We start from the raw sequence: 13755 nt of genomic DNA, 5'->3' as shown, positions 1-13755 counted from the left end.
TTAAAGAATGTGGCTGGACACTTCAGTACTAATGTAAAAGTAGGATAATGGATTTCTTCAAGTAAATGAATACCGCTGCAGAAAAGCGCACTGCTCTCAACAGATGGCCGCAGTCTTTTCAAACTGACCGGGTCTTCAGAGGGGCAGATATAATAAGCTGCAGAGGCCAGCAGCCCCTAACAACTGGATCAGGACTAATTGGATCCTGAGAGAGAGAGAGAGACAGAGAGAGAGGGAGATCTGCAGCCAGAAGGCAATCTGCTTGTCTTTTCAGTTCGCTCTGCAGGTTTCCCTCTCAGCATTCAAACCATGCACCGCCGTCGGCCTCTCTGTGGATTCCTCCGGATATGTTGCCAAGTGTGATCATCGTCGCCTGCCTGCCTGTTTTGGTTCTTCGTTGTGCAGCTGATCTTTGCAACTGGACTGGAAGGTGAGCAGCTTCTCTGATTTTAAAAAATAATATATTCATGAAAAAAAAAAAAAACAGGTCAAATGGCAACACAAACAATTATACACTGTTAACATATTATTAAAAACGTCCGAAACTACATTTTGGATAGTTGTGTAAGACGAGTAAATGATTATGCATATTTAATATGATAGTTATAGTTGGGTGGGGGTGTTTTAACCGTTCACCCACATTTTCTGTTTTTTTAAGACATAAACTATTTATGTTTATTATAAATTTTCATTGCGATTATTAGCTATATACTTGCAATGAGTACTTTTTAAAACTTTTCATTCAAAAACCACTGTGCATGCCGTCAGAATCTGATTCAAAAGGCCGCTTAAATCCAGGCTCCGGTTCTTTTGCATGCAGCGGTTTTGCAGTAGGCGCGGACCCCAGGATCGTTCTCCAGGTGCGGCTCCGCTGCACGGAGGGTTCCGTCAGGTGGGTCTACCCGGGTCAGGCTCTCAGGGTGGCACTCGAACCCAATTTGTCGTCCATCCGGTACAACACGGTCTGCATCCAAGAGTTTCCATCCCTCAGCGGAGCCAGCGTCTTTATTGAGCGGGCCGGAGAGCTGGAGCTACTGGTGACAGAAGACGGCGGGCGCACCGGGCGGCAAGTGTTCTGTTTCCAGGCGGGTGAGCCACACAGGCCCGTCATCTACCTCCAGGCCGGTCCGCAGAGTCCCGAAACATGGAGCAGACGCATAGTGGGCTTTAGATACAAGCTGCTGCGCAACAGGAGCGCCAACAGTGGGTTGGAGAGTGAGTGTGGACCCTTTTGTTCATTAAGTTTAATTGGGTGCTGTAATTTAAACACGTATAAGGGTATTTATTTTTCAAATTATGGGTAAGGAAAGAAAGAAAGAAAGAAAGAAAGAAAGAAAGAAAGAAAGAAAGAAAGAAAGAAAGAATGTTTCTGAAATAATTGTTAATTAGGTGAAAAAGTATTTTGTCAGTTATCACACATTTCTTTTAATCTTTTTAAGGGTGATTGTTTTTTATGTACATTAAAAAGTAACTGATGGACCAGCAGAGTTTTATTAATACGTTCTCTTTGTGAGAACAGAAGAACAGACTGAAACAAATTCACTTAAATAAACTTTATCAACACTATTTAGCCCATGTTGAGACCTAACTATATCCTTACTATTTTAGTAGTCTTGAAAACGTTGATCCAAAGTTGTAGAACCATATAAGTAGGTCTATAGCAATGTAAAACTAAATGAAAACCCATTTAATTATTAAAAATCACTAACTTCATATAGTAAAATATATGACACCTCAGTTTGGTTTACATGTCAAATAATAAAAGTGAGTTTTTAAATTATAATTAATGGTGGGAGGTGTTTGTTATGACCCAAAAGGACCTAGCAAGGAAACCAGGCTACATCCCACTGCTCTTTACATCTAAGAACCTGACCTCAGTGACCTTTTCAAACTATTATATATTTGATATAAAGTTAAAAGGCAGCAGATGTCTGGAGATACAAACTCAAAAAAACCAATAGTTGTTGAAAAAAAATAAAAATGAACAGGAAGTCATTGTAAATAGGCCAAAATAGGTGAGAAGTCATTTGGCTTGTGTGTACCAGTCAAAAACTGAGCTGCAACAGTTAGGTACATTTTATATCTGACAGCAGTAACTGATTAATATCAAAATAAAAGCTATTACAGTAGTCAAGTCTATATGAAACACAGGCCAAGATCGCTTTCTCAGATTAGTTGAAAAGAGGGCACACTTGTCAAAGAAACTGACTTAGACAACAGACATTAATAATGTTGGCATGTATTTAGGTTCCAATGAACCAAGATTTTATATCATAAGAAAGAAGGTCCAAAATTGATCTATTTATTTTATTCTCATAGACATTTCTATCTGATGTTTGGTCTAGACTCGACAGTCCAGTGAGGCTCTCAAGATAACTGTAGCTTTAGTTAACTATGGCATAAAAACGTAGATCAAACATGAAATCAAGAATACATCCCTGAGGAACTCCACATGTGAGGAGACAACCAAGCTTTTTTGTTAGAGCTGCAAAGTCCGACATAAATGATTTGGGGTCTCCCAATATGTATGTGCCAGGATCCATTATTCTTTGCTAAGGTGTTAAATAAGCATTGAACACTCACCTGGATCTGTAATTATCTAAAGATCACTTAAATGTTTTAAAAGTAAAGTGATGATCTTTGCAGCAAACTACAATGTTTAGGGGTACTGTTTACAAGTTTTGATTGGGCTTTAGAAAGGAAAGGAAAGGAAAGGAAAGGGAAGGAAAGGAAAGGAAAGGAAAGGAAAGGAAAGGAAAGGAAAGGAAAGGAAAGGAAAGGAAAGGAAAGGAAAGGAAAGGAAAGGAAAGGAAAGGAAAGGAAAGGAAATGATTTTCAGTAATTTTTCTGAATATCAGACACATCAGATGGGTTCAGATTTCGGTTTGAATATATGGTTGCACTGTCGCATGTTAGAAAGACCTGTTTTAATGAAAGGTCATACAGGGAAAACACCAGTTAAAATCCAATAAGAAAGCATTGGCCAGCGGGCATGTTGTTGGCTTTAAATGGCAAATAATGTGTCCATCCATTATCTTCGCCTATCTGAAACTGGGTCACGAGGATAACAAGTCCAGGAGGGAAACCTAGACATCTTTCTGCCTAGCGGCACTTTCCAGCTCATTCTCAGCAATACCAAGATGGTCCCAAGGGCAAAAAAATATTTAAAACCTCCTGTGAGTTTTTGGTCAGCCTCAGGCTCTCTCCTTCCACAGGGATGTGTTTGGAAAACCTCCAAAGGAAGGCTGCCAAGCAGTGTCCTGAGCAAGATACTCATCTGATTCTTTTCAATGCAGAGGAGCATCCTTTTCTTCAAGCTCCCCCTGAATGACTGAGCTCCTCACTCTTTCTCCAAATCTGACACCATCTAACCACCTAATTTTGGCTGCTTGTATCCAGGATCTGATTCCTTATCTCAGGATCCTTATCTCAGTACTATGGCTGATGGTCAGAACCTACACGAACCAGTAAAACAAGAGCTTTAATTTTTAGTCTCAGCTCTTTCTTCAGCACAACAGAAAAGGCCCAAATCCCTGTCTGAAGTAAAAAACAAATCAGCCAAAACAGAAGAGAAACACACTCAAAACTCATCAAAAACATATGTTTTTATATTAAAATCAGGCATAAAAACAGTGCTAATTTAACAGGGATATGTCTTGTTGAGGAGAAAAAGCAGCTGCTGGTCAGTCTTATGTTTTGTCTGGTTGTCTGGTTTCCATCAGGACACAAAGCAGAGATGACACAGCAGACGACAGGGCGGCTGGAGGGCACCGGGCCAGCATGCCTGCATTCAACACGCAAATACTTTGCAGATTCCACAAATGCCTTATCATTGTACCAGTCTATTTATTAGCATTTATCCATGTGTGTGGACCGTTCCTGGCGTGCTGATGTCATCCCCTGCCCTTCATAAACAACTGCCTGTTTATCTTTTCTGTATTGGCAGTCTGGCGGAGTGTTTGACTCCTGCAGCCCTCTGCATTGGCATGGGGTCATTCAATTAGGTGTGCACAAAAGAAGCCAAACATGGGGTCAAGACCAGCGTGGGGTGTGGATGTGGAAGTGATGCTGTGGGCAGAGCACAAATGCAGGAGCAGCATTCCTTCAAGTAAACCATGGAGCCCCGGTCTGTGATGTGGGCTCGGTGATGAATGGAGACCGTATGCAGGTCAGGGAAGCACTAGGGAGGATTGACAACCTTCTCTCGATCACTGTCAGGCATAATGGATAGGAATCTCAAAGGGCAAGAACTATTGATTGAAAGTTGAAAAATGGGTCAAAAAATCAGCTTATATTAACACAGCATGCGTATTCTCTTCACCCACAGCTTCATGCCGACCCTGCAATGACACAGAATTGCTCATGGCTGTCTGCAGCAGTGATTTTGGTAAGTACATGCAGGGTTTGATCGTATAAGGCAACCCACATCTGTTTTAGGTTGAGTTAGAACTTTTTCACTTTGCAAATATAGCATTATAATAAATAAAAACATTATAATACAAATAACAATAAATTGCAACAGTTCATCTCTGTGTTGCATCACGTTTTGTTGCAAAGCACCACACAAGTAAACTGTAGAAACTCAGTAAAGTTTTGGGAACTGAAAACACCAACTGCTGAACAAGTGGTTCCCCTTTGTTGCCATATACAGTATTTTAACTGCTGAAGATTACAGGCACTTAATTTTTATTTCAAGAAGCTACAGCAACCCCCACACTTACAGCCACATCTGGTTGTAAAATAATAATAATAATGAAACATTATCTTTTATTGTAACAGCTATATCTCATAATTTTAGAAAAATCCTATCTTTAACCTGAGTACATTTATTAACTGGGGGAAAATAAATTATCCTTCCATAGTCCATACACGCTTATCCCTTGCCTATCTCCAGCGGTTACTGGGTGACAGACAGGGTACACCCTGGACAGGTCGCCAGTCCATCACAGAAACAGACAACAATGCACACACACCTATTAATTTAGATAAACCAATTAATCTAACAGTTGTGTTTTTGGACTGTGGGAGGAAGCTGGAGTACCCAGAGAGTCCACGCATGCATGTGGAGAACATGCAAACTCCATGCAGGGATTCAAACCTGTTGTTTGTGAAGCAAATGTTACTGTAGCCAAAGAATATAACATGTAAAGTTTTTTGAATAAACATTAAGGATGGCCTGCCTCTTGTCCAATTTAAATTTTGGCCCACTGCGTATTTGAGTTTGACACATCTAGAGAGACTGTGGGAAGAAGAATGATCTCTTTGTGTGATCAAAGTGATTCCAGCACAATCATTGGTGTGTATGGAACATGCATGAACAGGCATTAGTAGTATACATACACCATGTGTGGTGGTTTAAGGTGTAATTGCTACTAATTGTCTACACAGTGTCAAATGCTGTACAACTGAAAAAAGTTGGTTGTACAGTCAGTAGGGTTACCAAAAAGAGTGGCACTTGCGTTTAAAAAAACAAAAATTTTTTTTTAAGGAAACCTTTTCTTATATTTTGTAGTGGTTCGAGGCTACATCAAGAATGTCTTCCATGACTCTCGACGGCAGACATCACTGGTGGAGGTGTGGACAACAAAGGGTTACTTGCAGTGCAGTGGAGTTTTTGAGCAACAAGTGCATCCATATGTGTCATCTCAGTCCCGACATGGACGCATTCGAACGCTCCTGCAGTGCCACGTGAAGCCTGGGGACGGACAGTTTCTCTTCATGGGGTCAGACCATTTTGAGGAAGCTTGGTTAGGGTGCGCCCCACGCTACAAAGACTTCTTGTCCATCTATCACAAGGCCAGGATGGGACGTAGGACTTTCTGCAACTTCCCCCTAGACTGAAGAGCTGTGTTGTTTTAAGAGCCAAATAGACTCTGTAATGGCGCTGTGGGGACCCTGTAAAGCTGTCATATGCCAACAAGGTGGCATCAAGGTTCAACAGCGGGGGCAAAGCTGCTGAAATGCTGCTGGAAAACGCATGTGGTAGGGCAGAACAGCAGGGCCTCCTGAACTGAGGCTCAGAAAGGGTTGGCCTTTGTCTGTCTCCAATCACTGGCTTTACTCCTGGGAAGCTGAGGAGGGGTTGGGTTGCTGCTCTCTTTTTAAACTCTCCTCACATTAGCTGTTGTTCACTCTGCGGTCTCGGTGCGATCAGAGCTTTACAACCTGAGGTGGGAGGGAAGACGAAGATCGACTATTTGTCCTCACAGCTTGACTTAATGACTTTAGGCTTGTACATACATATGCCTGTAGGAGTCTGTATTTTCTTGTTGTTATCATCGCAATTGAAATAAAAGTTTTTTGTTTTTGTGTTTCCAGACTGGCATTAAAGCTAGAAATTATTTAAAATAATATTGGTTGATTTTTGAAATTGTTAGAAAAAAAGTTAAAGCTGTGTCATGAAGGAAATAATGCACGTATTCGTTCGCATTTTGTCACATAACAACCCCAGGAAATTTTCACAGGATTTTTTGTGATAGACCAACATAAAGTAACTCATGATACAACAGGAGGTTTTGATGTTCATATGTATTCATCTCATTTGTCAACGTTGTAGAAATACTTTTTCACTGCATATCTTTTGGGGCTATGTTTCTATCAGCTTTGCACCTCTAGAGACTGACATTTGTGCCTATGCTTCTATCTCTCTGCAAACAGTAATTTTCAAGCAAACATAGGATTTAGATCTGGACTTTGACTGGGCCATCCTAACATATGAAAATGTCTCATGACTTTTGCAGCCTCTGTTTCCACTCAATGTTGCCCTGTGTTTAACTTTATCCATATTTCTATCATCTCTGTGTTTAAGAAAAACATCTCTGGAGCATGATGCTGCCACCATCACGCTTCACAGTGGTGACAGCATGCTCAGGGGGAGGGGCATTGTTAGTTTTATTTCATGTGTAGTGTTGTGCGTATAGGCCAAAAAGTTAAATTTTGGTTTCATCTGATCATAGCACCCTCTTCCTCATCTTTGTTGTGTCCCCTGTGGCTCATGTCAGCAACTCCTCCAGAGTTACCATGGGCCAAGGGTTACTCCTGAATGAATGCTCTCCTTATCTGGCTTGCTGGTACCATTTTGGTAGGTTTGCAGTTGGTGTGTAATATGTTTTTTTTTTCTTACAAATATTGGGATATTGTTTTATACCCAAAAACTCTGTTTTCTACAGATTTACTCCTGATCTATGCGTGGTGTTCCTTGCTCCTCCATATTGCTGTTTGTTCACTAATGTTCTTTAAAAACCCTCTGGGGACTCCACAGAACAGCTGGATTCACACTGAGACGAAATTAAACACAGGTAACTCTATTTACTAGTTAGGTGATTTCTTCCATGGATTTTATTTAGGGGTATCACAGTGAAGGGGTCTTAAGTTTGTAGTTGTAACATGACAAAATGTGAAAAAGATTTCTAAGTGTGAATAATTTTTAAAACCCTGTAGATTTACATGTGTGTGCTCTTTTTCTTGGCTTTTATTCTTCCCTGAGGCAAGAAATAAAAAAACAAAATTGTAATGTGTTAAATTTGTAGCTTTTTATTGGCATATTTGAATAAACTACACACAAACTTTTAAAATGTATATTTGTGATTCTTGAATTGTTAATTATTCAAACTAATGTTTCCATGGAAAAATATTTATCCTCAAAATTAATGTAATCATTCATTCAGAATCCCCAAGATCAATCAACTAAACCCTTACATCTCTTTTTCTGAAGCAACTTTCTCCTGAGAATCTCCACCTCCTCTCCTTTCCTGGTTGTTGGGGAGAAAGGGTTTCCCTGCAGAACTGTTCAAAATGTCCCCTTTCCTTCATGCTAATATTATTATGATAATATGGTTGAAGAACATTCGTGGATTGCCACAAGTCAGAATCAGAACTTTCTTTTTAGGTTTATGCCCCCTTGCTTCTTGGCTCAAGAAAATAAGTAGACACATGTGAGGCCCCTCAAATCCCAGGGATCCTCCCCCTTTGGCCCTTCCTAGCCAGGAGAACAATTAATGAACTTTTAAAGCACCTGCTTTCTGAGCTCTTCCACACTTTGCTCCCTGGCTTAGCTGAGCTCACAAATTGGTGTGCTAAACTTTTTATGAGGACTAAATAGCTGCCAATGAAAGTGTAAATGACTGCATGGTGAATGGTGAGCACACAATGACCCTGTGGAGACAAGGCCTCTGGCAGACATAATAACCGTTGTTGCAGCTGCAGTCACAGACAGAGGCCATCAGGACTCCAGAGTGCAAGAAAGAAGGAGCATAAAATCTGTTTAACTGAAGCAACAATATTTCTCCATTTTCTTTTTCATTTTTTAACAATTTTTTTTAATTATTATTCCTGTTTTCAGGTTAAATAGAACCAATAAGTAGGCAAGCATCATAATAATCATGTACCATGTGCTGCAAGAGAAACCTTTACTTGGGCCATATCTCTCACATTATTCCAAGTCTGCTCTGATTGGTTGATCAGCCCCTAGTGACAACTCCTCTGAAGGCTAAGCCTGCTAGCCTCTAAAACGACTACGTTCAGAGAGTCGAACAGAGGTATAAAAAAAGAATCAAAACCATCAAGCAAAGTTGAAACTAGGACCTCTATAACTCTGCTGAATTTGTTTTTCCATCTTAAGTTTTGCAATGTTTGTCTAATTTGGTGTAAAATTTCTCAATGATTTTCGCTGTGGTTCCTCATCCAAAGCGGGGAATAACCAAAGCATCTGAAAGAACGGAACCAGAACTTCAGTGCAAATCCAGACGGAACGTGAACTGTCCTGCGAGTCATTTAGCTGAATCTGGACCACAGTAAGGCTACCTATTCTTTTTTGCTGGTGGTTCTGGTGTTGGAACTTTGAACATCAATGGTGGTTCTGAAGCTTTTAGTTATTCTTCTCTTTTTTTCACTTTTTTTTTTTCTCCCAACATTTTCCCCTCAATGTAACATTTAAATAAAACTTAAATCAGGATGCAAGTCCCTTTATTTAAACTCCCAAGAGACCAAAATAATTTTGTATAAAAGTGATACTTTATTCAGCATAGATAATACTCTGAATGTTTAATTTGCTTTTCATAAAACTTGCCGTCTTACTACTTTTAGAGTATTAGAGTAGATTTAATGTAGCAACTTTGTTTTATTTTTGTTTGTGTCTCTTTTTACCTAATTTAATCAGCAAAAAAAACTTTAATGTCATAAATGATCTAATAAATTCTTCATTACATAGACAAAATCATCATTGTTAATTAAAGGGTATTCATCCTTGTTTAATGGAGAATCTCCATGCTTCTATGTATGTTTTCTTTGCATTAACACCAATTAATGCAAAGGAAAACAACTCATCCCCAATTTACAAGACTGATAATAATACTGAACATTTAAGTGTACTAAAATTAACACAGCTTATCATAGTTACATAAGGATGCCCCTATAGAAAACCCTGCAGAAGCTCAGTATGATGTAGCCTCCCCCAGCTCTTTCCCAGGAGGCCACCATGTCAATTTTTCAAGCCAAATATAGTCTCTTAGTGGGCTTTTGAGTCCACACAATTCCCATCTCTGGAAATTCCAGCTGGCTCTCATGGGGATCGAGGCTAGGAGGGTTAGGGGCCCGGAGCCGCGGCATGGTGCAGCGGCAGGAGTCCGCTATGACTTGGGGAGTAATTGGTTTATCCTGCCGCCCGGCCTGCTTTCCCATGTGGGCCACTGCTGCAGGGAGGCTAAGGGGTACAATATGGAAACAGCATGACACCCTCCAGAGCCGCGCTGGCATTCACCTCTGCAGCTATAGAGAGCAGGGACAGAGTAGCAGGAACACAAAGCTGGAGAAGACATGTCTTTGAGCTTTGAAAAGGTTGCTATTTGATGTCCTTTTTTACAAAAAAAAAAGTGGCAAACATTTGTGGTTGAAAGCGAGAAGTAATCAAATTTTGACTGAAGCGTTTCTTAAAATAAATCTACAGCTGAAAGGGGCTTGAGTCAGAAAGATTTTACAGAGGTCAGATTGTAATTTATCATTCATGGGTATATATTTATATTGTCATTTTGGTTTAAAAGACAGAGCAAAGGGAAAGCCAAGGGTCTTTTTTTTTTTTTTTTTGGCTGAGCTCATTCTCAACAGCTATGAAATGAGACAATGTGTTCTTAAAGGATGAAAATAAATCTTAAAGTATCTATATAGTCTATATGTTTCTGACATATGGTCCCTTGCAAAAGTATTTATATCTGTGGACTTCTTCACAATTTACTTTTAAACAACAAACTTCCTTTGTTGACAAGACAATTGTTGGTTTTGCTTTCAGCAAATCAGACCTTACTGAAAGAGTAGCAAGACGAACGCATTAATAAGTCCTGTTTGCAGCTTGCAAAAGGAGACATAAACAATTGGAAGGTGTTCTAGTCCAACAAGAATCACATTGAACACTTTGGCCTACATGCAACATGCCACGTGTGGCAGAAAACTAACACTGCAAATCACCCTGAACACACCTTCCACACAGTAAAACATGGTGGTGGCAGCATCATGCTTTAAGGTAAGATTAATAGAGCAATGCGCCTTCAAGCAAGGCAATGACCCTAAACATACAGTCAGAGCTTCAAGGGAATGCTTTAGATTAAAACATATTCCAGTGTTAAAATGGCCTATTTAAAGTACAGACCTAAATCCAACTTAGGGAATGTGACAAGATTTGAAAATGTATGTTCATACTGGCTCTCCATCAAATCTTTCATGGTGACTGATTAGACTGATTACAGTTTAATCTGAACTCGGTTTAACAAGCAGAAAAGGAGCTGGCGAATAGAAGATATCATTACCAGCAACGCCCACAAGGTGGCAGCAGTTCACTCTGGAAAAACAGCTGTGGGAGATGGAGTTGTGGTTAATCTGAAACCATCCTGCAAATATCCTAAACTTTTCAGCTTCTGACTCAGAAACAAAAGTGAGAAAGACTTTTGATCTCAACTGTTGCTGCTTTAAATAAAGAAAGACCACTAATAAGCAAATTAAACACAGATATAATGTCAAGAACAGACTCAAGAACAATCATACTCCTTTTTCTTTACCTACGTTTTTTATTTCTTGACACACTAATGGAAAATAATAATATGCCTTTCTGGTCATCATCTAACGACCCACTGGGGGGCCTGATACGAATATACAGGTCCTTCTCAAAATATTAGCATATTGTGATAAAGTTCATTATTTTCCATAATGTCATGATGTAAATTTAACATTCATATATTTTAGATTCATTGCACACTAACTGAAATATTTCAGGTCTTTTATTGTCTTAATATGGATGATTTTGGCATACAGCTCATGAAAACCCAAAATTCCTATCTCACAAAATTAGCATATCATTAAAAGGGTCTCTAAACGAGCTATGAACCTAATCATCTGAATCAACAAGTTAAATCTAAACACCTGCAAAAGATTCCTGAGGCCTTTAAAACTCCCAGCCTGGTTCATCACTCAAAACCCCAATCATGGGTAAGACTGCCGACCTGACTGCTGTCCAGAAGAACACTATTGACACCCTCAAGCAAGAGGGTAAGACACAGAAAGAAATTTCTGAACGAATAGGCTGTTCCCAGAGTGCTGTATCAAGGCACCTCAGTGGGAAGTCTGTGGGAAGGAAAAAGTGTGGCAGAAAACGGTGCACAACGAGAAGAGGTGACCGGACCCTGAGGAAGATTGTGGAGAAGGGCCGATTCCAGACCTTGGGGGACCTGCGGAAGCAGTGGACTGAGTCTGGAGTAGAAACATCCAGAGCCACCGTGCACAGGCATGTGCAGGAAATGGGCTACAGGTGCCGCATTCCCCAGGTCAAGCCTCTTTTGAACCAGAAACAGTGGCAGAAGCGCCTGACTTGGGCTACAGAGAAGCAGCACTGGACTGTTGCTCAGTGGTCCAAAGTACTTTTTTCGGATGAAAGCAAATTCTGCATGTCATTCGGAAATCGAGGTGCCAGAGTCTGGAGGAAGACTGGGGAGAAGGAAATGCCAAAATGCCAGAAGTCCAGTGTCAAGTACCCACAGTCAGTGATGGTCTGGGGTGCCGTGTCAGCTGCTGGTGTTGGTCCACTGTGTTTTATCAAGGGCAGGGTCAATGCAGCTAGCTATCAGGAGATGTTGGAGCACTTCATGCTTCCATCTGCTGAAAAGCTTTATGGAGATGAAGATTTCATTTTTCAGCACGACCTGGCACCTGCTCACAGTGCCAAAACCACTGGTAAATGGTTTACTGACCATGGTATCACTGTGCTCAATTGGCCAGCCAACTCTCCTGACCTGAACCCCATAGAGAATCTGTGGGATATTGTGAAGAGAACGTTGAGAGACTCAAGACCCAACACTCTGGATGAGCTAAAGGCCGCTATCGAAGCATCCTGGGCCTCCATAAGACCTCAACAGTGCCACAGGCTGATTGCCTCCATGCCACACCGCATTGAATCAGTCATTTCTGCAAAAGGATTCCCGACCAAGTATTGAGTGCATAACTGTACATGATTATTTGAAGGTCGACGTTTTTTGTATTAAAAACACTTTTCTTTTATTGGTCGGATGAACTATGCTAATTTTGTGAGATAGGAATTTTGGGTTTTCATGAGCTGTATGCCACAATCATCCGTATTAAGACAATAAAAGACCTGAAATATTTCAGTTAGTGTGCAATGAATCTAAAATATATGAATGTTAAATTTTCATCATGACATTATGGAAAATAATGGAATTTATCACAATATGCTAATATTTTGAGAAGGACCTGTATACAGCTCTGGGTATCCTTAAATTTGACATTCTTTTGAATTATAGTTTTTTTTCCTAATGTGCATCATAAGCATGAAAGGATTACTGGAAAGATATATGAAGCAAATACTAAGATGCAAAAGGTGTCAGGGGGCCCAATTTTCGGATTCCGCATGGGGTCACTATGATTTCTTCTCGTTTGTTTATATTCAGCTAACTATAAAAAAAAAAAGAGGTGCAAAAATAAATCCCATCACAGCCAAATGATGGGACTTTTGGTGTGCAACAACTACATCCAAATTCACAGCTGGAGAACCCAGTGGTTATAACCCTATTTCTGGGGTTCTCTTGTTTTTATTTATTTATCTGTGTAGAAACTGAAAGCAGATTTATTCTGAAAGAAGTCTGATTTTGCAATGACAACAATGCCACAAACTGAGACCAATGGCTTCTTCTCGCAAAAGTGTCACATGCCACCAGGAGGCCCTGAGGCTTGTTTGCAGTCGGGAAGTAGAAGCACTTCCTCCTTCCTACCTCTCCTTGCTCCGAAACCAGTGGGGAACCAGGCGCCTGTCACAGCTCGAAAACACTGATTTCTTTTAAGGGGGAGGACAGACCCAAAGCAGCGGCGGATATCAGCCGGTTCGGTTCTGAAAGCTTCTCAGTTTTCAGTACGTAGAAAGTGACCGGAGTGAAAATAACAATGGCTGCGACGTAGCGGAACTTTTAGATCCAAGGGGTGGATGATCGAGAGTCGGTGGTGCTGGTGACTTTTACGGACTAGAAGGAGACTTGGAGGAGGACTTTCAACATGAAGAAACAGTTCAATCGCATGAAGCAGCTGGCCAACCAGACTGTTGGAAGGTGGGTGCTGATCTGGTGGCAAATGCTGCGGTTTAAACCGGGTCGGTAACGTTCAATCTGGATAATTTGGGTCTTCTATTGTCAGCCGTCTGCTTGTTGTTGTGGGCGGTGTCGGATGGACTGGGACGGGATTTTAGGGAAGGAAAAATGTAAGTGTTAC

The 13755-nt window shown here is 40.6% G+C and overlaps 2 protein-coding genes across 5 annotated transcripts in view; both read left to right on the top strand.

Annotated features, from left to right (window-relative positions):
- The first annotated feature begins 252 nt into the window (after window positions 1-252).
- On the top strand, window positions 253-6058 carry LOC124864384 (meteorin-like protein). The gene is made up of 4 exons (XM_047359163.1): window positions 253-430; window positions 821-1215; window positions 4328-4387; window positions 5513-6058. The coding sequence occupies exons 1-4, from the start codon at window positions 348-350 to the stop codon at window positions 5839-5841; spliced, it is 867 nt and encodes a 288-aa protein (XP_047215119.1). The 5' UTR covers window positions 253-347; the 3' UTR covers window positions 5842-6058.
- Window positions 6059-13289: 7231 nt separating this feature from the next.
- The window catches only part of LOC124864370 (rho GTPase-activating protein 17-like), a 28519-nt gene continuing 28053 nt past the window's right edge, over window positions 13290-13755 (top strand). For 3 of the 4 annotated variants that reach the window (XM_047359141.1, XM_047359138.1, XM_047359140.1), the window contains exon 1: window positions 13290-13595. In XM_047359141.1, the coding sequence (XP_047215097.1) occupies window positions 13543-13595 (53 nt within the window). In that variant the 5' untranslated portion in view covers window positions 13290-13542. Of the gene's footprint in view, window positions 13596-13629; window positions 13745-13755 lie in introns of those variants that run through there. The other variant, XM_047359139.1, reaches the window with a different exon arrangement.

The sequence above is a fragment of the Girardinichthys multiradiatus genome, chromosome Y, assembly GCF_021462225.1.
Source record: "Girardinichthys multiradiatus isolate DD_20200921_A chromosome Y, DD_fGirMul_XY1, whole genome shotgun sequence".
Taxonomy (NCBI): domain Eukaryota; kingdom Metazoa; phylum Chordata; class Actinopteri; order Cyprinodontiformes; family Goodeidae; genus Girardinichthys; species Girardinichthys multiradiatus.
The sequence above is the reverse complement of the archived record's forward strand: the minus strand, read 5'-3'. Positions and strand labels throughout refer to the sequence as shown.

Coding starts and splice junctions, on each gene's coding strand:
- LOC124864384 (XM_047359163.1), top strand. CDS start 348: ATGTTGCCAAGTGTGATCATCGTCGCCTGCCTGCCTGTTTTGGTTCTT. Junction 1,216..4,327: donor CGCCAACAGTGGGTTGGAGA/GTGAGTGTGGAC, acceptor CTTCACCCACAG/CTTCATGCCGACCCTGCAAT. Junction 4,388..5,512: donor TGTCTGCAGCAGTGATTTTG/GTAAGTACATGC, acceptor TATATTTTGTAG/TGGTTCGAGGCTACATCAAG.